The sequence below is a fragment of the Carex rostrata genome, chromosome 20 (assembly GCF_964058835.1).
Source record: "Carex rostrata chromosome 20, lpCarRost1.2, whole genome shotgun sequence".
Classification (NCBI taxonomy): Eukaryota; Viridiplantae; Streptophyta; class Magnoliopsida; order Poales; family Cyperaceae; genus Carex; species Carex rostrata.
This window is the reverse complement of record NC_135937.1, coordinates 1,232,027-1,256,473: the sequence shown is the minus strand read 5'-3', so window position 1 is coordinate 1,256,473 and position 24,447 is coordinate 1,232,027. Positions and strand designations below refer to the sequence as shown.

The 24,447-nt window shown below is 33.4% G+C and overlaps 2 protein-coding genes across 5 annotated transcripts; both read right to left on the bottom strand.

Annotated features, from left to right (window-relative positions):
- Nucleotides 1-2,450: 2,450 nt before the first annotated feature.
- LOC144572392 (WPP domain-associated protein-like) lies at nt 2,451-7,713 on the bottom strand. Of its 2 annotated transcripts, none has more exons than XM_078321953.1 (5): nt 7,442-7,713; nt 4,294-6,338; nt 3,676-3,802; nt 3,471-3,572; nt 2,451-2,755 (listed from the first exon to the last, which is right to left on the bottom strand). In XM_078321953.1, the coding sequence occupies exons 2-5, from the start codon at nt 6,330-6,332 to the stop codon at nt 2,705-2,707; spliced, it is 2,319 nt and encodes a 772-aa protein (XP_078178079.1). In that variant the 5' UTR covers nt 6,333-6,338; nt 7,442-7,713; the 3' UTR covers nt 2,451-2,704. The 2 variants fall into 2 exon arrangements, with proteins under 2 accessions (XP_078178079.1, XP_078178080.1); XM_078321954.1 differs by having other exon boundaries at nt 7,373-7,607.
- A 9,042-nt stretch (nt 7,714-16,755) lies between these two features.
- On the bottom strand, nt 16,756-20,202 carry LOC144572530 (uncharacterized). Of its 3 annotated transcripts, none has more exons than XM_078322134.1 (6): nt 19,974-20,202; nt 19,778-19,876; nt 19,189-19,401; nt 18,804-19,040; nt 17,731-18,042; nt 16,756-17,641 (listed from the first exon to the last, which is right to left on the bottom strand). In XM_078322134.1, exons 1-3 carry the CDS (start codon nt 20,103-20,105, stop codon nt 19,261-19,263), a joined length of 372 nt encoding a protein of 123 aa, XP_078178260.1. In that variant the 5' UTR covers nt 20,106-20,202; the 3' UTR covers nt 16,756-17,641; nt 17,731-18,042; nt 18,804-19,040; nt 19,189-19,260. The 3 variants fall into 3 exon arrangements, with proteins under 3 accessions (XP_078178260.1, XP_078178259.1, XP_078178261.1); XM_078322133.1 differs by having other exon boundaries at nt 16,756-17,629; XM_078322135.1 differs by having other exon boundaries at nt 16,756-17,629; nt 18,804-19,027.
- Nucleotides 20,203-24,447: the final 4,245 nt, after the last annotated feature.

The window sequence follows — 24,447 nt, the reverse complement described above, 5'->3', positions numbered from 1 at the left end:
ACATAGGTTTTTTTTTAAGGCAAAGGATCCAAACTTACCAAAATCGGACCGGACTGTTTGACCGGGAAAGGGTCTGGAGACTTCCGGTTTGATTCTTTGAATAGACCGGTTTTCGGATAAGAAGAACTGGGCTCTGGCCTCTGGGGCTCTGGGCATAGGAACTGTTCAAAACAGGGCTACTTAACCGATTTTTGAATAAAAATCCAGTAACCGTTTAGCAAAAAAAAAAATAAACGGTTCAATAAGATTCCTTAAATTATCGAGATCTCTTTGTTTCTCTCGTACAATTAGAAACAAATCAAATCATGCAAAAATTAGAGTGATCTTTTTCCTCATTTGCACATAGGTTAGTGTTCTGGTAATAATTAGAGAGATCTTTTTCCTCATTTGCACTACCAGTTCTTCTGATCCTCCTAAGTAACAATAAGCATGTTCCCTTTTCTCATTCATGGCCAAATTTATACGCAAGTTCTTATGGTTTATCCTCCATTCGTTTTTATCAAAAGCTAGAACCTATCTGAATATCCGATTTTATCAGTTGATTTTTTAAAACATTTCCTACTACTAAAAGTTTTAAATATTTAAATATGGCACTGCTGATACGCACAATTTTTTTTTTGCATTCGTCTTATTTAAATGTGAAATTTCCAAGTATTAAATAAAAACAATCGAGTCGGTAACGATCCTTGTTAAAATTTTCACCAAAGAAAATTTAGTACGTCATACTGAAAATAAAGATAAAGAACTATAGTTGAGATGGGAAGATAATGCATAATAAGTTGGCTGTTAAGCTAAGCTTTCTGGTTTAAATCTGTGGTGGAAGATTTTTTTTTTTTTTTTTTCAAATACGGGGGAATCAATCTCTCGACCTTCAGGTAACTAACAATTTTAGGACTTTTCTTCTAGCCAACTGTGCTACCTCCCCTTTCTCATGGCTAAAGATTTTTTTTAAGCATTTTCTAAGTAAATTGTAAGGATTCCTTGCATTAAATCAAATTAATGAAAAAAGAAGGTGATTACAATTAACCTCCATTGAGTTGGTATGAAGTTAGAAAGCATTTTCAGTTACTTGTTTGATGGTTAAGGATACCAATAGCCTCTACAACCAATTTTTTGAAATAAAGTTTTACAATTTGAAATACTGGACTGGCGTAAGTATAGGATGGCAACAAATCATTACATAGTGTCATTTTATCCTTTAACCTATAAAATAACCAGTGATTAAACAAATACCTTATGTAGGGAGCTCCACCTGCCTGTGGAGTTTAAAAAGCTATCATATGATATGAGTCTATCAGGTTTGTTAATATATTTTCTCTTATTTACGGTTAGACCGCCTTTGATTTTACTGGGGTGTTTTTCCCTTGAATATTAAGCTATGATGGATTCAACTAAGGCTATCAGGTTTGTCTATACTGTTCACCTTTCAGTTTTCTTGTATTAATCCAGATATGTTATGGTAGCAACTCTTTCAACCTTTTAGGTTCTTCGTAGATGTTGGGTTCCAACCTTGAGCCAAGAAATAATTGCCGGAACCTCAAACCAGATCTTTACATTTATTCAACAACTAATATTAATACTTCGACAATGGGGCACTACATATGAGCTGGTATCTTATTTTGTTTTACTCCCACTGAACACAATTATTCACTGCCCCCAAAGCAATCATAAATGATGCCATGTGTTCTCATATTTTATCACAAACAATCTGTTTTTGCTTGAACATTCGAGCTAGCCAGTGCACCAGTGATTGTTGGTCTTGGCAACTTCAATCAGGACTGTCGGCAGGAGATTCACATTGCCACAATCACTGAAATTATCCTAAAATTTTGCCACAGAAAAAAAATTCCCAAGTTCTCTGGCTTAACTTAAGCACCTAGCTAGAAAGCTTGCCAAAACTGGAACTAGTCTCTTTTACTATGTCCAGTTACGGAGCAGTCCCTAAAGCATCCCTATCAATTTCCAGCACTGTGCAGTACCAGAAACAGTTACATGTGGGTACTGGTAACAGAATCTGCCTTTACTGGCATGATATGGTATGATATCTAGAGAAAAACTTGTTTGATTAATACATACTGGCGCGCTGAACTCCGCTGCTCTCCAAATAGGAGAGCAGGACCCTGCTATTCAAAACCTAACCGTTCATCTGTGTTGAGATTCGTGCATAAACAAATTCAACGGTTAGATTTTGAATAGGGTCCTACTCCCCTATTTGAAGAGCAGCGGAGTCGGATCCCATACTGGCACAGTACAAATGGTCTCAAGAGTTCATTGTTCTGCTTTTTCTTTGTTGGAATTTCATGTTCACCCTTAGTTATACTAAAATTATGCAGAAGGCAAAAGTTTCTCTGAGCCGGATTGTTTTATGTAGGTTTAGAACCTTAAGTGACTTTTCCAACCCTAGTGCGCATTGCTTCTTTAGTGAACAAAATGAAAAATAATGCACAAAGTACCAAGTGAAGCATTATTTTACAGTCATTACAGGTGTTAATGAACAAAATCAGGACTTTCTTTTCACTGCAATATATATTGCTTTTCACCGTCTAACTTGCAAGAAACTACAAAATTTACATGAAATAGCCCTAGACAACTATCTACTATATACAAAACCAAACCTGTGTATCTACCTGCCTGTGGAAAACATCGGATGATAATTAAATTATAACATTGGCGGCTAACTAACCCTGACGAGAAAAACCGTTGTTCAGATTTCACCCTGTAGCTCTCTCTTGATTAATTTGAGAATCTCCATCACCTGTGAGAAGTTCTAAGATCCTTAAAGCATATAAGAAAAAAAACATAGGGGAACCAAATGGCATATGGTTGGTGTGGAGTCCTATATTAGATTGTAGGTTACAGGCGCAGTGTGTGGCAGATGTTGTGCCATATGCCATATGCACAAATCATGAATTACAGAATTTTTACTTAAAAAGATATTTGAAACCGATTTCGTGCAAATTAGTGATGATTGGATGTTAAAAAGAAAATAATGGATATATGTAAAATTTAAAAGAAACCTAAAGGCTTATAGGGTAATTTTCTAATTGACATTTCTAATTTTATGTTAGTTATATAAGTAGGGTAAGTTTAGGTGCCTTGTCAATATAATTTTTTTTATTAAATATTATGATGTAAAACTATAATGTTTCCTTAAATCTCCTCATGTAACTAGTGATTAAATCCTAAACTCTTGATTTTTGTATCCTTGTGTGGTCCATCCCTTTTACCTATATAGCAAAACTTTTAGCCGTCTAAATTAGGTGTTCACTCCATTTCAATATATGATTCAAATTTGATGCTGGATCCGGCATAAAAAGGTTATAGTGTATGTACTTTTGTGGGAGGATAGGAGCTTTATTTTTAATCAGTTACGAATTTGAAAAACAAGTTTGACATCAACAAATATCCAATTACTGCCATTAACATGATGCAAAAAAATAATATATATATATATATAGAAGAGATCTTACCCCCGGATAATGTACAAAAACTGGAGAGTAATGATCGAGTGCTATGTATAATTTTCCCAGTAGACTTGTTAGTGCATCCACCTCATCGCCTAACAAATCAACCTGATGCAAAAAATCACAACAAATATCCATTACAAAGATAAAACAATAATTGTTATAACCATGGGGTTATTTGATTATAAAATTGATTGAAATGAAATAATACCTCAGCTTCAGCCTTAGCTAAGTTAGAAGTTCTGATTTCAAGCAATTGCTTGTAGAGGAGCTCATTTTGCGTTGATTGGTTGAATTGTTGTGCCAGTGTACCAAACTCACCAACCAATGTTCTTAACCTGCACACACAATATCCAATTTATTTCAGTGTTCAAGAAGTTGACATCAATATAGAAAATGACACTTTTAGTCTTAGTATAATCCAATTTATTTCAGTACCCTTAAAAGTTTGTAAGTGGAAGAGAGAGGTCAAACAGGGTTTGGGTCATTTGGGGCTGATATGGTTTCAGGTTTCAGCTGAAATCAAGTTTGCATTAATGAATTTGCAGTTGCTTGACTGATCATTTGTCTAGAGTCAGGCTGAGTTTAGGTCAGGAAATTCAGGTCAGATCTAACATTTTTTAGCTAAAGTTCACCGTTTTTGGGCCTTTTTATGTTCTAAATATATAGGTCGCAATAATCAGCAATGAACTTAAATTGACCCAGAGAGGGATTATTAATACAGTTATCAAATTTAAAGCTCTAAATTAAAAAGAACTTAGCATGAAAACTCTGATTTTGTATCTTTTGCAACAAATTGTTTCTCAAGCATCAAAAAGAGAAAAGATACCTATTTTCACTGCTTTTAATACTCTGCTGCAGTTTATTCTCAAAATCTCTGAATTCAGCCAAAATTTTCTCCTTAAAGTTGGAAACAAAATCTAATACCACATCCCCCTCTTTCTCCTTCCTCAGGAGCAGAGATGAAACCATTTGGTTCTCTTTTCTATTTCTATCAATCAAGTCTCTTTGTTTCTCTAACTCCATTTCATACCAAGCAGCTTGCACCAAGGCCTCATGTAATCTATTTTTTGTTAACTCAATTTCTCTTTTTGAATCCGATGTAGAATCAAATCGAGTCTTTAATTTTTCTCTTAGAGTTTCAATATCACCAATGATGATCTCAATTTTCCTGTTTTGTATTGCTAATCTTGAATCAGTCTCTATTGTGAATTTCTCATTTTCACCCAAATATACAGAAGCTATCTCATTTAACTTTTGCATCTGTTGATCTATCCCAACCAACGGCTTCTCTTCTTCTAGTTTTTGTTTTGTTATGATAGATTTGAGTTTTTCATCTTCAAATTTGCATCTGCTTTCATATAATACTTCTGCTAAAACAGTTTGGTTAACCGTTGTTCCCACCTCACTTAAAATTTGCAAATCTTCAATTTCAGCCGAGAGATCCTTAATTTTACCAAAAAGCTGATCTTCTGACAGAGACTGTACTTTTCTGGTATTCTCAAGCAAATCCCTTAAGTTTCTATTCTCACTAAGTAGACAGTCAATTCTACCTTTCAAAGCTTCAGTTTCAACAGAAAGTTCTGAAACTTTTTCTATAACCCCCTCATCTAACAAAGACTGTGCCTTTCTGGTATCCTCTAGCAAATCCTTCAAGGTTCTATTCTCATGCACTAATTGATTAATTCTGCCCTCCAACCTACGTATTTCTTCTACCTTATCCGCACAGCTTACACGCAACTGCACCTCCTTTAACATGACTTCATCCAGCTTCACAATAACCTCAGGTAACCTTTGCTTTACATATTCAAAATCTTTATCCTTTCGTAGAGGTGCTGAATTTCTTACTTTTAGCAGTTCCCTTTTCAATTTAAACAATTCTTCAGTTCTCTCATGCATGGCTGTTTCATGCTGACGCCTCATCTTGTTTATTTCACATTTAAAATAATCTATTGTGTCCTCTTTCGACATGTGCTCTAAATGAACCTCTAAGATTGCCATTTCATTCTCAGATAAAGTTTTATCTGTACCAGCAACAGTAGTAGTATCATGGTCTTTCACCTTCACAGAAGCAGTGGCCATTTCTGACTCCAGTAAGGATTTCGAAATCAAATTCAATTCTTCCCGCAAGGTATTAAGTTCCTGGAGCACCAATTTCCAAGCACCTAACTTTTCTTGCAATTTTGATTCAAACTCTTCATAGAAACCCTCAAAATAGCTTCTGAAAACAATACTGCTAACTTCCTTCTGCAACTCGTGCTCCCATTGGTTCTCAAAAATGACAGATTTTAAAACCCCAAAAATGTGATTTATTTGTTCAAAACTAAAATTCAATACTGAATTTAAAGCATCAATTTTTTCTTGTTCCACTTCCCCTTTTAGTGCTTGAATTTGTTCTTCCAAAGAAGCCCTGAATTTCTCAAATTGGGCTTGATAACACAAATCCAGGCCTGCTTCCATCAAACCCTGGCGCAGCCGCAAAACTGCTCTTGTAATTTCATCATCTATTACAGCAATATTCGGTAATTTCACATCAATATCCGTGTTTTTGTATTTATGTAATTTACTATTAAGTAGATATATTTCCCTTTCCTTTGAGGCAATCTTGTCCTTAGCCTCTTCACACACGGCCTTGACCATTTCCCGCATGATTGAATCATGTACAGTCTGGGATATGCTGAACCGGTCACCAAGCTCATCCCAGTAGGTGTCAAAATCCTCCAAGAATTGATTCTCACTATTAATGGAAAGGGAATTATCTCTTAAAATGGAACTGCAACCATTCCCATTCCTTAGGTGTTGGTTTTCTCTGATATCAGGTGTAGTTGGTGTGGTAGAGACAACAGAGTCACAGGCTGAGCACTCCATTTGTGCCTACAAAGTGAAAAAACAATTAATATGGTTTAAACTTTTGCAAACTGAGACCTCAGTAATTTAACTGATTTGAAAATATCAAACCAATATTTCTTGTATGTGCAGCAATAAACAATGTTTTTATTTTATTGGCAAATAAAAACTCACCATTATAACAAGGATAAAATTGAACAAAGTAACTAATTACCCCATGCTACATGTAGTTTCAAGCAAATACCTATATTTATTTGGCATAAATTTCAGTCAAATTTGGGCTTAGGTAAACAAATGATCTCTTGAGATAAGAGCAGATTGTCACCATCTATAATAGAACATGTCTTTTCCATCAGACTAGTCTAAATATTGAATTTTCAACTGAAAATACCTCAACAAATGTTCGGTGTTAGTTACAACATAATAAATAATTAAATATCATGTGTTATACCAAAAAACTAAGAAAAATCATTACATCTAGCAAAGTCAATAAGAACTTGTTTTAGAATAGGTAGGCACCGAAGGTACAGAGGAGCTTTTGTATTAGATAGGTACTTGTTATCCGGGGGGGGTGAGGGTGGACAATTCACCAAAGAGCTGGCTGCAAATTTTTCAAATCGTACCAGTTACACTGTTACCAAATTGGCAACTGTGAGGAAATGGTCTACCAATGATGTTCAATTTTTTTTTTCCCATACAATAAGTTTCAGTTGGCAACGTACAGTAGAGTAGAGGTCATTCCATATAAAATTCATGCACGGTACCGATATGTAAGAATAATGGTACCGGCGTACTGCACGTGAGCAGCAATGGTTCAGAATTCAAACTATGGAGCAGTGCTCTTGGTTCTAATAAGTAATCTGGCCACAAGTATGGTTTACAGGGATTTTGTAACTCTGCCCAACGAAGGCTTGAATTTCTCAATAAAATCACACGGGTTCAGAGATTCAAATGTTAATCGTGGTAATTTGACCTTTTTCTTTAAATTAAATTTACAAAGAACTACCGAATTTTGTAAACAAAACAAAGGAAGAAAAGAAAAGAAAAAATCCGGCTCTTACTGGTATAATGGAACAGAATCAGAAGAAGCGAACTAAGTATTCAACGAGCAAGATAATCGATTCAATTACCTAAAGAGAAAGCAAATTACGCAAACTAAACGATGTCCAAACTCGTTTAGTTGCGAAAAGCCAGCTTCGAATTTCCCGCCACAAGTTCTTCTCGTTCAGATAATGTTTTCAAATTTGTCTCGTTTCTCCTCTTCCATATACTAACTGGCGTCTGGCGCCGAACAGTGGAGAGAAAAAGCAGGGACTTCCTCCCGAAATACCGAATTTATTTTTCCCGATTGATTTTATTGTATTAGGTAGTACGGAGCAGAAACGGATGTAAATTATACAAATAAATGAAATGATAAGGACAAAAAGAGAAATAAATGAAAATAGAATGAGACAAGGCGACAGCCAGCCGAGAGAGCGCGGCCTTTGCAAGCACACTGGAAAATTCCCGGGTTGCATGTGGCGCTTAGTTTGTGCTCCAGTGTGCTGGAATGGCAAACTCGCCCGAGTCGGCCAGTCGGGTCGCATGCGCTTATTTTTGGTTCGTACGTGTTTGACTTTGGTAAAACTGGATTGTTGTTATGATTACTTGATTAAGTTACTAAGTTTTCAAATGAAAAATAGTACATATTTAAATAACTTAAATAATAACGCCTATAAATTGAATATATTTCATTTAAAATTGAAATAAAGTACATATGTAAGTCGGTTCGGTCAAAAGAGTCATTTGATCATTAAATTTTTCGATTTGTTATCTTTTTTTTTCAATCTATTGTTTAATCAGATCATATTCAAATAGAGCCTATAAACTGAAAAAATTGTCGCTAAATTGAATACTGATGATAGTAGCAACGATGTATCTATATATTAACTCTCAATCAAAATAATATCGTATTTTCAATTTACTTTATATCTCAATTGATTTGATTTTTCTTTAAAATTAAAGATAAATTAGTTGGATTGAGATAAAAATAAATTTGACTGATTTCTAATCTAATTTCTCATATGAACATTCAAGTTTGATCTAATATCGAGTTGTGTTTTTGCTAAATTCAAATATAATTTTAATGTCAAGTCAATAGTTCTAAATTTCTAATCTAATTAGATAATGATTGGATTTAGTTGAGAACATGAGAGGTAGAATACTAGAATTGGCGTTTTGTTTAGTACAATAATGCTTACGAGTAGATATTTTTATAAGTTCATTTACTTAACAATTATGTAGATGTGTGAGTGATAAAAGAATTATTTTTTTATTTTAGTAATTTTACGGTTTCATGAAATATCTGGTACTATGCATATCACGGGTTGTTACCGTGCTACGGTTCTATATTCGAGTTTTCAAATCCTAACGGTCGATCCGAACCGTTCATCTTATTCTCCATATTAATATGTGTTTGGAGACCAAATTTTACATTTTTTGAAAAAAATTTACTATTTTTTTAGATATTTAGAAAATCACTTGATCTAAAAATTCTGGACCATCAAAAAACAGTGATTTTCAATAAATCTAAAAAAATAGTAAAAAAATTTAAAAAAATGTAAAAATTTGGTCTCCAAACACATATTAATATGGAGAACAAGATAAACAGTTCGGATCGACCATTAGGATTTGAAAACTCAAATATAGAGCCGTAGCACAGTAACAAATCATAGACTCACTCATTCATAATTGTATCAAGATTAATGATTTTTCGTGCGGAGTTTGTTACAGCAGTAACAGCACGGTGCTGCACAGAGAGAAACACCTGTTCGATCTAGTTGTACATTTGCAGAGCTGTCAAGTTTGACCTGTTCAGTCGGTCACGAGTCAGTTAGAATTATAGTTATATTTTTTTTGCATGTGGCGCTGCGCTGCGCTGCAATCATATCACCAAAGGTAACAAAATATCTCTGTTTAGATCTGGGCCGTCCATCAGAATCCTCACGAATACCAAAAAAAGAGCCATGCATTTAACTTCGAATCGAATTGAGCCGAATTCTGATCGAACGGCCCGGGTTTAAACAGAAATAATCTGTTACCTCACAGATAACAGACTCGCTGTGCCGTTTCCCGTTTCTATCGAGAATAATGATCGAAGAATTTGAATTTAAGATGTTTTACAATTCGTTTAAATATATATATATATTGCTATTTGTCAACCTACGCTTTTCCAGGTAACACATTAATTAAATTTAGGACCACTGTAACGCTGTCCCAACCAGTTCACCAAAAAGTTTGTCGACATTTATTTAATTTTTGAATAAACCCTCGGTACAAAACTTTTTATAAAAAATAGAGCATGGCTAAAAAATGTAATATATTGTTGTATCCGCAGTTTATTGGCTAATGCAAAACTCTGGCGGCATATGCCATGAATTCTAAAAAAAAAAAAAAATGTTAATTATCCAATTTAATAAGAGTAAGTAGAAAAATATTTACTTTATTTGTAAGACTAGTTTCTAACATTTAATAAGAAAAATTATTTTTATATTAATCATATTGGATTTTAATAAATCTCAATAATATAGCATATCATTCAACCAGATAAGTATAAATCATATGATAATTGGTGTACTAGAGCAATTTTCTTAAGATTTTTGCAAGGAATTCTACACGTTTGATCATCGTCATTATTTTGGCCCCTATTTCTTTTGTCTGTTTTTAGAAAGAGCGAAGGCATCGGTTCCGTTATATTAAAAGCCAAATTTTGACTTATCGTTAGAGAATCTCATATAAATTGCCACAATTCAATTTGTATCAGACGGTCTAAATTGGGACTAAGCAATCACTTTTCTCTAATTTTAAGAAATATTGAAACTTTTATCAAACAGAACTTCTCTATTAAATTTTTTTGAGTGAGGCTATGGTAGACGTTTGCTAAACCCCTAACGGGTTCAGCCCGTTTTGCCCGGTCCGTACCCGTTACCCGAGCTACCCGTACCCGTTGCCCGGGTACAAACGGGTAGACGGGTAGACGGGTACGGGTAATAAACGGACCGGACAACCTAATTTGAAAAAAAACCCGTTATACCCGTACCCGTCTACCCGCCTACCCGTACCCGCCTACCCGTACCCATCTACCCGCATACCCGTACCCGCCTACCCGTACCCATCTACCCGCATACCCGTACCCGTTACCCGTACCCGACCCGTTTCACTTCAAAAAAATTTGAATTTTTTGAAAAAAACAGAAAAAAAAAGGGAAAAAACAGAAAAAAAAAAAAAAAAAAAAACCGGGCGGACCGGACCCGTACCCGGATACCCGGATCCGTACCCGCGGTACCCGTACCCGTCAACCCGCAACGGGTACGGGTAATAAACGGACCGGATAGAGGTTTTGAAAAAATTACCCGTCTACCCGTTACGGGTTTTACCCGTACCCGACCTACCCCTTTACCCGTCCTACCCGTTACCCCTAACGGGTAACCCGGAACGGGTCACGGGTAACCCGTTAGCAAATGTCTAGGCTATGGTACTTTACAATGCGCGGATCGTACCGTACATTGGATTCATACTTCAATCTTCAAAGTTCAAATAGTCGATCCGAATCGCTCAATATTATTTGAAGACCAAATTTTATATTTTTTTGGAATTTTTTTTTCTATTTTTTGAGGTAGGTAGAAAATCACTACTTTCGGATGGTTCAGAATTTTTAGATCAAGTGATTTTCTAATTGTCTCAAAAAATAATAAAATAATTTTAAAATATAAAATTTTATCTTCGAGTATATTTTCATATTATAATAATTTTGAGCAGTTCAGATCAATTATTTAAACTTTAAAAACATAGATATGAATCCAAACAAAACAATCCGCACATTGTTTAAATACTTGCATTTCTCATTACAAAATTCGAATTATATTTTATTCGCAATGTTCAAATATTGTTCCAATATAACTAATATTTATGGGCCGTCATCAATATGTTATTGGGATTAGCATCTACATCATAACTAATTTAATATGTGAATTAAACAGATCACAAAATTGATGATTCGTAATTATATTTGAGTAAAACATACCTCACGTGCATTCGGCAAGGTAGCGACACTTTTGAAAAGTCTGTCTCCTGGAGACAAATTCGCATCATATAGAAAGGTTGCCGATGAATGCGTAGTGGTCTAGTGGATCAATTTTACAGTAGGTTGCAGATGAATGTGTAATGGATTAGATGTGTTAATGATATTTTCTTATTCGTTCTATGAATATGATTGTTTTTTCGTTAACTTATCAAATACAAGTAATTAATAAAAAAATCATTGCTGGCGGTTCTTAATCGCTGTTCATGGTAAAAAAAAAAGAAAAGAGAAATGTTAGCTTACAAGGTAAATGTACAGATAAAAACAATTTTTGTATCCGTTAGTAATTAATAAATATAAAATTATATATGATAATTTTTTTATACATACTAACTATATAATATTTTTAGTGAGGCTATAGTACTATGCATAGTGCGGATTGGTCCATATTACGAATCAATATTTTTATTTTTAAAATTATAATGATCGATCTAAACTGTTCAATATAGTTGTCATATGAACATGTCCTTGTAAACTAAATTTACATTTTTAGAAATTTTACTATTTTTTAGATGGGGAGAAAATCATTGTCCGTGGATGGTCCAGAATTTTCAAAATAAGTAATTTTGTATTCATCTAAAAAATAGTAAACAAATTATAAAAAATGTAAAATTTGGTTTAAAAGTACATTTTCAAGTAGAGACCATATTGAATGATTCGGATCGACCATTAAGATTTTCAAATTGAAAATTTAAGTCTATAGCGTACGTCAATATGCGTTATGGCTTTAAATACATGATATATTTAATATTTTTTCATTAAATTATATATACTATCAATTCATTCGTTGATTATCGCTACTGTTAAGCTACATGTTATCTTTAATAGATAAGAATAGAGTATGGATAAGCCAATATTTAGATTCAGCTCGAATGTCATGAAATCCATGAAATTAGATTTGATTGAGTTGAAATTCCCAATCTTTTCCAAACTCTGCTCGGATGGCCCAATATTTTTTCCAAACTCAACCATATGTTATTCCCAACATGTTTCATTTCAGTGTAGTTTTTCTGATTCAAAAAATATAGACTCAAAACTCAATTTTTTTTTTCTACCAATCTTCCCTCTTCTTTTGAGCTCATTTCAAAAACTAGATAGTTTTTCTTTTTTGAGTCGTACTCTTTCTCTCCCAACCCCACGTGGCTGAGCTCATCTCACTCTTTTTTTTTTCTTCTTCACACACACATCTCATCATCTATATATAATGATCCGAACAATATATTTATTCCCACTGTGGGACTGATAAAATGGTTAGGATCCAGACATGTTTTTTTTAATCACATATTTTAAATGTTTATTTGCTTATAAATATTTATGTTTTTATTTCTCAATCTTTCTCAACCTCTGTTCGGATGATCCAATACTTTTCCAAACTTAACCATATGTTATCCCAATATTTTTCTGGTTCAAAAAACCTAGACTCAAAAATCAATTTTTTTTTCTCAATCTTCTCTCTCCTACTTAGCTCATTTCGAAAACTGGATATTTTTTCTTTTTTGAGTCGTATTCTTTCTTTCCTAATCCCACGTGGCTGAGCTCATCTCTCTTTTTTTCTCTCTTCACACACACATCTCGTCATCTATATATAATGATCCGGATAACATGTTTATTCCCATTGTGAGGCTGATAAAATGGTCAGTATCACATTTTTTAAATGTTTTTCTTCTTATCTCTCCTCCTTATTAAGGAGCTTAATGTCTAGATCCTGCAATGGTCATGATTTACTGTTTTTTTCGGAATGATGCTTAGCTGTTGAATTTCCAGATTGCACATAGATGAATTTTCCAAATTATGAGCTTCAACACTTAAGTATGCACGGGTCGCGCCGCATATGATCCCAGTGCCCGTAGACCGCGCGCTGCACCCGTGGAACGCGCCTCTGAACCACGCACGGCACCTGCGGACCGAGCCTGTGCACCGCGCACCCTTTTTCTTTTCTTTTTTCTGCTGAAGGCGGGATTCGAACCCAGTTGGGTTTTGTTGGTACCAAAATTCTTACCACTACACTAAAGTTCACATGTGTTATCTTGTAGATAAATATAGTATTTAACTATTTTTCACTACAAATTTGATTTAAATTATCTCTCCTCCTTATTAAGGAGCTTAACGATTTCTACTACATAATTTGCTCCCGTTGCTGTGCACGGGCACGATTACTAGTAAATATTTATGTTTTTATTTATTTCTAAATGTTTCATCTATTTTATTTAATTTCATTATTATAATTTTATAAATAAAAATAATTGTATAGTATCAAATGTTTTAGAAAGAAAATAGAATTTCTTACATTTAATCTCAAGGTATAACCGAAAATCTATTTCAGTATATTTTCATAATTAATTTTGTGTGTATCGATGATTCGATGTCCATGAGTAACATCTATCTCACAATTCCGTGAGTTTCCATCCTCGTAAATTTTCATACTGCACAATCACGTGACAAACAAACAAATAGATTGATCCTTAATATATTCACCCAACTCATATTGTACCCACTGACACCCCAATTTTAAGGGGATAATTGAAATCTTTAATTTAAAAGAAGCAAAAAATTTAACCTGACAATCTCCGCTGAGGTTTAAAAAGAAAGAAAAGAAAAATATAAGCTGCAGAAAATTATACCTCAATTTTGACGAGCAAACTTAATTTATTAAACAACCGTCTACCATACATAAAATATAAAGAGAAAAGTTTTTTCTTCACTCATAAATCTGGTACATGCTTCTGACTCCCATTTAATATTCAACTGTCGCTATTTTAAATCGGTCCTGTTTTCTTCATCAATTTTTTTTCCAATAAAAAATAAGTTCTCTGCTCACCTTGTAAAGTCGCTCCTATTTTCTAGATCAAATTTTTGTCTGATTAAAATGAACACATTAACTTATATGAGAATTTAATTTATCTGCGAAGGTAAAAGGAATTCGTATCCTCTGAGATATCTCAAACTTTGCGTGACTTTATGGAAAATCCCAACCATTTAAATACGCTCTGCACAAATCTCAAAGCATACATAATACTGACCCCCTACATCCCCGAATAGGCACCAGATACGTCGGTCACGCAAAAGTTGAGATATCTTAGAGGATACGCACTCAGGTAAAAGTACTTAATAAATAATAATGTTAGTGTGTTCTTGTGAAATTTACACTCCTTTGATTTTGTATTGATGCGGATCGAACGGTCCAGATTCTTTTTAACTACAAACAATATGAATTCCAATTAAAACTACTACTTATAAATTTTACAGTAACAAAACAAAACATAAGACTCCATGCACTTAAAAAAAAAAAAAAAACAGTGAACAAAAAAAACTTTTAACAAAGTCTTATTGGCTACCTAGATGAAAGTAAATTATTATTTCTCTCTTCCGTTGTCTTTTCAAATAACAAGATGTCTCCGTCTACCAATGATTTTTTTTTTTTTTTGAAACTTGTTGTTCTAAAAAAAATGTTAACTCCACTTGTAATTGATAAACGAAGCGAATAGATATAGGAGGTACGCTGCATTACTTGTATTATTTAATTTCATGGAGAAGCAATTGAATATATCTGTTACCTTATTACAGATAATATAAAACAGGAACCGATGACTTCAATCTCGTCGAAATTATTAATTTTTTAAGGGAGACCGGGAAACATCTCTTTTTTTCGCCAAAAAAAAAAAGAAGGAAAAACAAATAGATTATGCACGTCTTTTTCCAATTCAAATGCGTGTATAAGAGTTTCAACGTACCCGTCGATTCGGAGATACTTTTTGATAGATACACTCATTTAAAAATATTTGCAAATCAAATTGGATCATTTTTGTCAAAATTCAAACAAAATTAAGAAATCTTAAAAATAATAAAATTTAATACCTCGCAAGGTTTTGAAATATAAAATGTACTGAGCAACTTGGATCCACCGTTTGGACATGAAAAACTATAGTTTGAGTAAATTGTCTTTTAAGTCGAAATACAAATATTTTATACAATAGGCTAACTCATATTTATAAAAAAAATTTCCGGTTTCAATACCAATTTTCGGAAAATTTTTTTTCGAAAATTGAATCCTAAATCCGGAATAATTTTTTCCGGATTTAGGATTTTTTTTTTAGGCAATTTTTTTTTTCCAAAAATTTTTCTTTTAGGAAATTTTTTTTTCGGATTTTTTTTTTTTCATTTTTCAGTTTTTATTTATAATTTATTTATTTTTTGTATTGAAGTATTACAAATATTTAATATATTTTATAAAAAATATATGGAATACTATATAATTTGATTTATTCGAAAGACTGCTACAAATAATCCGGATCAATATTTTTCATGCCGGATTTTTTATGGCCGTAAGAAAAATTAATATAATATAATATATGTATATGTATATGTATAGGTATATATAATATAATAGAGAAGGGTTTAAATGCACCCAAATGCACCCTATCCTTTTTCTCCGTTTTCAAAGTCCGAATAGTCAATCCGAACCATTAGATGCGATCTATATATTAAGATGTGCTTGGAGACCAAATTTTACATTTTTTGGAATTTTTTTACTATTTATTAAGCCACTTTGAAAAATCGTTGATCCAATGGTCCAGAAAATGTAAAATCAGCGATTTTCAAAGTGGCTTAATAAATAGTAAAAAAATTCCAAAAAATGTAAAATTTGGTCTCCAAGCACATCTTAATATATAGATCGCATCTAACGGTTCGGATTGACTATTCAGGCTTTGAAAACGGAGAAAAAGAATTTGAAAGATATGGTGCATTTGGGTGCACAAAAATTTGGGTGCATTTGAACCCTCCTCAATATAATATATGTATATGTATATACTAGTATCGTGCCCCTGCGTTGCAACGGAGACATATTATAAGTGACTAAAAAACAATTCTCATACAAAATGACATATTTTTAATGCATAACAATTTAACAATTCTCTTAATTATAAATGGAGCACCAGGACAACCACGTCAACAGTTGAGCAATAAATTTTCGAAGTTCTTTTTTTTTACTTTAAAGCATTAAATTTAATATTAAGACAAGTATATAATACACACATTCATGTTATACATTAGTCAACAGTTGAGCAATAAATTTTCGAAGTTCTTTTTTTTACTTTGAAACATTAAATTTAATATTAAGACAAGTATATAATACACACATTCATGTTTCCAATGTATAACGGAGTTTCATCAGATTTTGCTCTCAAAAAGTATATACTGAACTTATTAGAAATTTCAAATTTAAGCATAACTACATTATAATTACTCACGTCCATGTTTTCAATGTATAACAGATCTTCTTCCGAAAGCCTAGATAAAGATATAATATTGGTATATAAGAAGCAATGAAAACTCAAACCGAACTTTTAATGAAAATACTAATTTACAAGAATTTTTATGTCCTTCAAAAAAGACAAATCCAAATTAGAAATCCAAATTCAAGTCAGGACAATCAGAGTATGTATACATCAAATAGATACTTGCAAAACCAGGGAATCACATTACTACAAGCATCTATTTTTTTTACGGGTAATAGAAGACAATTTTTTCCTGAAAATTGAAGAGAGGATAAGTGTGCCCCACGTAAGACATCTGTTTCAGCCTAGATAGATTAGCAAGTTGGTTAGCTCTTTGATTGCCCTTGCTTGGTATATAAACACATTTAAACTGGGGATGTTGTGACAACAATATCCCAGTCTGCACAATTTGCGAGTATGCCCTCCAGTCTGCAGCCTCCAAGTGATGCTGCAAATTTCTTGTATTAAAGGTCGGTACCAGCAGCTCCGAATCCGATCGAAACAAGCATTCTGATATACCCAAGCTACATGCTGCCTGTAAAGCATAAAGAAAAGCAATGGCCTCCATTTGAAAGGCTGAGTCAGCATCCGATTTATGTACAATCTCATACCTTATGAGTTGGCCATGTTTTTCTATGAAGTATGCCGCCCCTCCCTTGTCAGAGTCTTTAAGGGACCCATCAGTCCATCAAGTGAAATTGTCAGATGGCCGTATGCAGCATGGTTACTATGTGCTTTGAAAATTCCTGTTCTTCTTATTGTTGGCGCGAAAGAGGATAGCTGAACCATTGAATGCAACATGGTTACTATGCGCTTTGAAATTTCTTGTTCTTCTTATTGTTGGCGCTTTGAAATTTTTTGTTCTTCTTATGGTTACTATGCAACCTCTCTTCTATGCCTTCCTCAAATGCAAGTTTTTTTTTCTGCAGTTGCAGCTGCTGCCAGTTAGACTCATAACATGGAGAACAAACTGGATATGAAACATTCTAGGAATTAAGTAAACAAAAGCTGAGGAGTGAAGTACTTAGTAGCCCAATTCTTGCAGGAGAAAAAGGAGGCACACCATCAAGGGTCTCTTCTACAGGGTCAGGTGCATTACGGATCCACCGGATCAGATACCCGTTAAGGGCCTCGATAAAATACTTTTGAGTCCCAATCCAATCTTCTAGATGGTGGTGCCATCTGGAAATTTCTTTCTCCGGTTGTAAGGTGAACCTTGCCACCGGCTTTGGATCAGATCGAATTCAGGGCTTTATGTTGCAGGTGTTTAGGCCCTTTATGGCTTTTAACTGCTTGTGTTTGGCAATAAAAAATGGATCTCCACATTATGATCAAGCTGATAATGGAAAAAGAAAAAGAAAAAAGAAAAAAGAGCAAGTCAATTGATTGGTTTATTTTATCTCAGATTATATTATTTTTTAAGTACCTTAAAAAATTACATGTATATACCCATCATATCTAATTTATGAAGCAAAATAATCCAAACTTAGATTATTTTCATTGTCCTCGCTCAGGACTTCATATGTTTTGTGGCATATAAAATAGAAATTATTGCTTTGCAGGAGCATAGCTGAAGTTTTGAGTTTTTTATGAGTACAAGTGAAATTTGTCTTTCATAATCAAAGAGATTCTGATAGAAAGCTAATCTATTCCAAAGTTGATCCTTGGCGTAAAGTGTTGAGGTGTACTTAGCCTATCCAATCAGAGATTTTTTTAATACCAGTTGGTTACTTGCTTAAATGAGCATATCTGTCAATATTGGGTTTATCCCAGCTTGCAATCCATGCAAAAATTAAAATGGTACTATTCATTTTACCTCGCGGTAAAAAAAAAAAAAAAAAAAACTTATAACTACTGAAACTGCTCGTCATCCATGCAAAATAATTGGTAAGGAAAGTGCAAAAAAAATTGCAGCACCTCGACATATGAAACTGCCGAAAGATAACCACTATTCTATTTTCTTAAAAAATATTGCTAACTTGTTGAGAGGTATAGATCACGCTGGTAGTTAGGATACCAAATCGTATACTTCCAGGCGCATATGTGCTCACAATTTAATTAATAAGAAAGAGAAAAAAAAATTGAAATTAAACATACCTTTGCACAAGTTGTGTGAGCTGGAGCTGTAGCTCTTCGTCCCGTATGTGGTGTATCCGACTTGAGATTGTATCAGCTGACCTCATTACTGTGCTGATCCTATTGCTCAGGCTTGTGATTGCATCATTGGCAGTTTTGATTACATTATAGTCTGCACCGTGATCATCCAAGTACTTGAGCCTTCGGTACTTTTTCTCATATTCAGCTCGAAGCTTCTCTTCATCCTAGAATAATAACCTAAATCTATCTCAATTTTTTTGAAAGAGTTTGAGGGATGGTACATGAGATTATATTCTCATTTTATGGGGCTGTATAAGACAATTTAAGATTTCTAGGATTACTTGTGAAAGTTTCTATCAAGGAGGGAAAAAAGACAAAAAGCTACCTTTGACTTCATTGTATAATTTCTTTTCCCTCACATATAATTTGTCCAAAGTCAGAGAAAGGCTGACAGGGGTCAAACCGTTAATGCCACCATTGGCAGTGCCTGCAATAGAATTCCCACTTGCTTTTCCAGTTTTGCCCCTGGATAGATGCTTGTGAGGAAGACAAGAGTTGGGCAATATAGGAAGAGGGTCCAAGATTGTAGAAGAGATGGCTGCACCAACATTTATAAGAGATATTTTCATTGCTACCATTAATTGTAATGATGTAAGAGAAAAAAAAAATGCTAAAAAAAAAGATTATAACTATTGTTTACAAATTGAACAGAGGTCTCTCTTTCTTAATAAATAAAAAAGATCTTCAAATCATTGAAAGGGGAGAAATATTTTCCCAATTACTTCACAAGTTTAGGGCATTTGGGCAAATTTCACAAAAGAGATAATTTTTTGGACTTCAATAGCAGTCATAAGAAAAGGAGATGGTTCTTTCTCATCTTCTGGTAGATATTTTTATTACACCCAAATATGGTCAGTACTGATACTTGCTCATTGTTAATTTGATGATATATCAAGAGGAGACGAACACCTCACCTGAGATAGTCCCGTGCTAAATCTTTGAGCTGCTAGGACAAGAGCATTGAGCAAGTCGGTCTTTACTCTAGGATTTAGATTGTATCCTTCACTTTTGATCTAAAAACCAAACAAAAAGTAAAATTGATCAGAAAAAAACTACAAATTGAATTTCGTTTAACATTGAAGTCGATAGAAAAGAGATTGATGAGAAAACCTTGCGACGAAGGATCGATGCTGGTGCTGATGCTGAGGGGCGCGGGTCTGAGGCGAGAGAGCGAGAGAGAGATGGCCGAGAGCTTTTAGGGATGGGAGAGAGAGAGATAGGTTGGCGCGGGTCTGAGGCCATAGAGCGAGAGAGAGATGGCGGAGAGGGCTGAGAGAGAGAGAGATAGCGGAGGCGGTTAGGTTTTTTTTTCTTTTTTTTCTTTCTTCGGAAGAAGGGATCGGGGAGGGGCAAGCAAAAATAATTCGCTAGAGGCGCCTCTAGTGAATGGACGAGCGTCCCAGCGAAAATTTTTGGACATCTGAGATTCAATCCGTAAGATTTTTTATTCAGATCCGACGATGCAGAACAAAGATATTTGTGATAATAGGTGTAGCAATACGTGTAGCGGGTACAATTTGAACTAAATGTAGACTTCTACACATATAAAGGATGTATTTAATCAAATGAATGCCGATTATTTGACTGGAGCGTTCAGATTCAATCCGAATTTAGATCAATCAATCCCAACCGTTAAAATTTCTGTCGGCCAATTCAATTTAAGATACATAATATATAGGAGAGATACTTCCTAAATTTTTTCTAGTAAAGGCATATCTAAGAAGCACCAGACAAGATGTCTGCATACATGATCAAACACGTCAAACAAACTTCATCTCCTATTTAAGAACACCTTAGAATTAACCAGCCCATCACGCACTTAAACCTCTCTACGTACAATGTACATAGACCAAAAAGAAGGGAGAAAAATACACCAGTTCTACTACAGTCATCTTTGAGGTTGGAAACTTGGACGGTTGGTGCTGCTTCAGCTTCAGACTGTAACCGTATTAAAATTCGCATATGCGGCTGCATACCATATATGTATTATATAGTGGTCTTCCGCATGCATGAACAAAATCGTATTTAAAGAAACACTAGTTGAAAAGTAAAGAAATCACTCATTTGTTCTTGAAAATAAATCAATTAGAAGACTAGTGTTTTTTAAATATGCTACATATTTTTTATTTCTCTCAATAAAGGACAAATTGGGTACTTATAAATTTAAAATGAGATTTAATCAAGCTTCTAAATAGCTAGCTATAGCGAAGCTATAGCGGTTTTGGACCCAGAAAGCTAAGCTACGGGCTAAAACTGCGCTAATCAAGCTACGACCGCTATAGCGGTAATAGCGGTCCGCTATAGCGCGTAGCGGCAATAGCGGTAATAGCGGTCCGCTATGCTACTTTGTTTATGATTTTGCAATTTTTTTTTTCTGAAAACATGATTTTGCAATTTTAATGGGCCTTAATATCTAGATTGGTTTTTTTTTTTTACTTTATTAAGCTATATCAATACAATGGAACATGTGCGGGCTATACCGCTATATCAATTAAATTTTGTATCATGCATTAATATATGGTAGTGGTATATTTTGAATATAAAATATATCGATAGTTTTTGAATTAGGGATATTTTGAATGACAATTTGAACTTTGTATTGGTTTAATATGAATAATATTAGAACTTCTTAATTAATTTGATTTTTTTTTCTTGATGAGACATTTTTACTAGGCAAAGCCTTCTATGGACATAAGGACCTATTTGTAAAATGAACATATTTTTATTTTTAAAGCTCAAACAGTCGATCCGAACCGTTCATCTTGTTCTCCATATTAATATGTGCTTGGAGACCAAATTTTACATTTTTCTGATTTTTTTTACTATTTATTAAGATGGGTACAAAATTCAATGGTCTGAATTTGATAATTTTTATACCCATCTTAATAAATAGTAAATAAATTCAGAAAAATGTAAAATTTGGTCTCCAAAGATATATTAATATGGAGAACAAGATGAACGGTTCGGATCGGCTGTTTGAACTTTGAAAATAAAAATATATTCATTTTACAAATAGGCCCTTATGTCCATAGAAGCATCACTCTTTTTACTATTAGTAGAAATATAAAATATAATTTTTGAAATAAAAAAACGCTATTTATAATAGCTTTCGCTATAGCTCCGCTATTCGCTAAAGCTTTTTTTTTTGGTCTCCCCGCTACACCGCTATAAACGCTATTTAGAAGCTTGGGTTTAATATAAAAGAATAAAATTAAGAAAAATTTGTGACTTTTCAAAATTTAGAAGGATAAATATGATATTATAATTTTGAGAGGTGGAAATACCTATTTGAAGTTTTTGAGAATTATACATAAAATTTCCCCTTTAATTATACTGTTTTAGAAAAAATGGACCTGAAATAAGCATATAAAACTGTTTGCATATCAAGCCGTTTACCACTTTAATAAATTAGAATTAAATCATTACCATCCGATTAATCGGATTTAAGGTTCCACCACGAATGCATACCCAGTATGCGCACGGATCTCAATCGGTACGTGGATTGGGTATGCTTACCAAAATTGATTTTTTTTTGAATTTTTTATTATTCCGTCCGCATATCCAGTATGCGCATGGATTTTTTTTTTAGTTCTGTTTTGAATTGTTTGAAATTTTTTGACTAAATTTTTTTTTCTATTATGCGTATATAATTTGTAGTATAAAATATTTATTAAATTGTTCGTGTAATTTGTAGCGATTTGTGCACCAACTCAGTACAAAATGCTGCTCAAATTGTGTGTATAATTTGTATGTCGGTTTTGTTAATTGACGAGCCGATGACGAGGCCTGCTAATGAGCGGATTTTAGCTCAAAGTCGGCCCGATTGGCAGCCCGTTGACGCGCTCTCTGAAGTCTGAGTCTGACCTGGTAAAATGAGATGAAAATCAATTTATTTCCATCTGCCCCGAATCACGAATCTCAAAGACTCTCTCTTTCTCTCACTACAATAGTGCAATTTCCCAAATAAGTAACACTTGACTGATTGGTATTTTGTACAATTTTTTTTGATAAAAAACTGATCCTAAAAGTTTTTTTTTTTTTTTTTTGCAAAACCAACTTTGAAAAAAAAAATTTGTATCAGGATCGGTTTTTTATAAAAAACCGATCCTGATACTATTTTTTTTTAAAGTTGGTTCTGCCAAAAAAAAAAACTATGAGGATCGGTTTTTTATAAAAAACCGATCCTGATACTTTATATGAGAAAAATCACTGAGGTAAACCCCACTCATATTGATGGTCTATCAACCATCAAACGGCTACCATTTATTTTCTTTTCTGTTTGGTAATGCATGTACACGGATAAATATTAAGAAAAATGTGAAAAATATAAAAATTATTTATTTGTGTTTGTATGGCCAAATCAACTCTACCATGATCAATTTTGTACAATTTTATTATTATTAATGGCATCAAATTGTTAAATGGAATGCAGACCGTTCATTTCTGCATGATCATCCAACGGTGGGTCTGTAATTAAATGACATGTAATAATTTTTAAAATGATCAAGATATAACATGGAACATTAATAACGTAAAAGTGCCGAAGGCCCGACAACTGTAAGTCTTGATCCAACGTAAACTATTTATGGCCGTGCGATGTTGCTATATTGTTTTGCTTTGATGAACTAGTAAATGAATCCCGAATTGTATCAAATTTTATAATGGTGAAATTAATATGACATTCTTTCATTTTAACGGTTCCGATCGACCAAATGCTGATGTTTGTATCCGTTCCTTCACAACCCCACACAACAAGGGTTCAAGTCCTATGTATATTATTATATGGCACAAGTCATTGATGCATCATGCATGATTGTATAAAAAAATTCAATAGTCAAAATGACTTCAAAATGAAATATCAATGTCAAATAATTAATTATATTATCACATAAATTTTAATAATATAAATTACATTAATTTTCATCAAAAAAAAAAATTAATGTAACAACTGATTGGTTCTGCAAAAAAAAAGAATATAGACTACATACAGCCCCACACAAAGTTGGTTCTGCAAAAAAAAAAAAAAAATAGTATTAGAATTGGTTATTTGAAACAACTGATTCTCATACTATTTTTTTTTTCAAAGTTGGTTCTGCAAAAAAAAAAAAAAAAAAAAAATTAGTATCAGGATCGGTTTTTTATAAAAAAACCGATCCTGATACGATATATAAGAAAAATCACTGAGGTAAACCCCACTCATATTGATGGTCTATCAACCATCAAACGGCTACCATTTATTTTCTTTTCTGTTTGGTAATGCATATACACGGATAAATATTAAGAAAAATGTGAAAAATATAAAAATTATTTATTTGTGTTTGTATGGCCAAATCAACTCTACTATGATCAATTTTGTACAATTTTATTATTATTAATGGCATCAAATTGTTAAATGGAATGCAGACCGTTCATTTCTGCATGATCATCCAACGGTGGGTCTGTAATTAAATGACATGTAATAATTTTTAAAATGATCAAGATATAACATGGAACATTAATAACGTAAAAGTGCCGAAGGCCCGACAACTGTAAGTTTTGATCCAACGTAAACTATTTACTGCCGTGCGATGTTGCTATATTGTTT

Bases quoted from the DNA above. Each gene is read 5' to 3' on its own strand.
- LOC144572392 (XM_078321953.1), bottom strand. From the start codon at position 6,332: ATGGAGTGCTCAGCCTGTGACTCTGTTGTCTCTACCACACCAACTACA. The intron at 3,803-4,293 runs GTATCTTTTCTC...TTGTGTGTGCAG, and splicing joins ATTAAAAGCAGTGAAAATAG to GTTAAGAACATTGGTTGGTG. The intron at 2,756-3,470 runs GTAAGATCTCTT...AACTTCTCACAG, and splicing joins TTTTTGTACATTATCCGGGG to GTGATGGAGATTCTCAAATT.
- LOC144572530 (XM_078322134.1), bottom strand. From the start codon at position 20,105: ATGGCCTCAGACCCGCGCCAACCTATCTCTCTCTCTCCCATCCCTAAA. The intron at 19,877-19,973 runs GTTTTCTCATCA...TTTGGTTTTTAG, and splicing joins CATCGATCCTTCGTCGCAAG to ATCAAAAGTGAAGGATACAA. The intron at 19,402-19,777 runs GTGAGGTGTTCG...ATGTTGGTGCAG, and splicing joins TTAGCACGGGACTATCTCAG to CCATCTCTTCTACAATCTTG.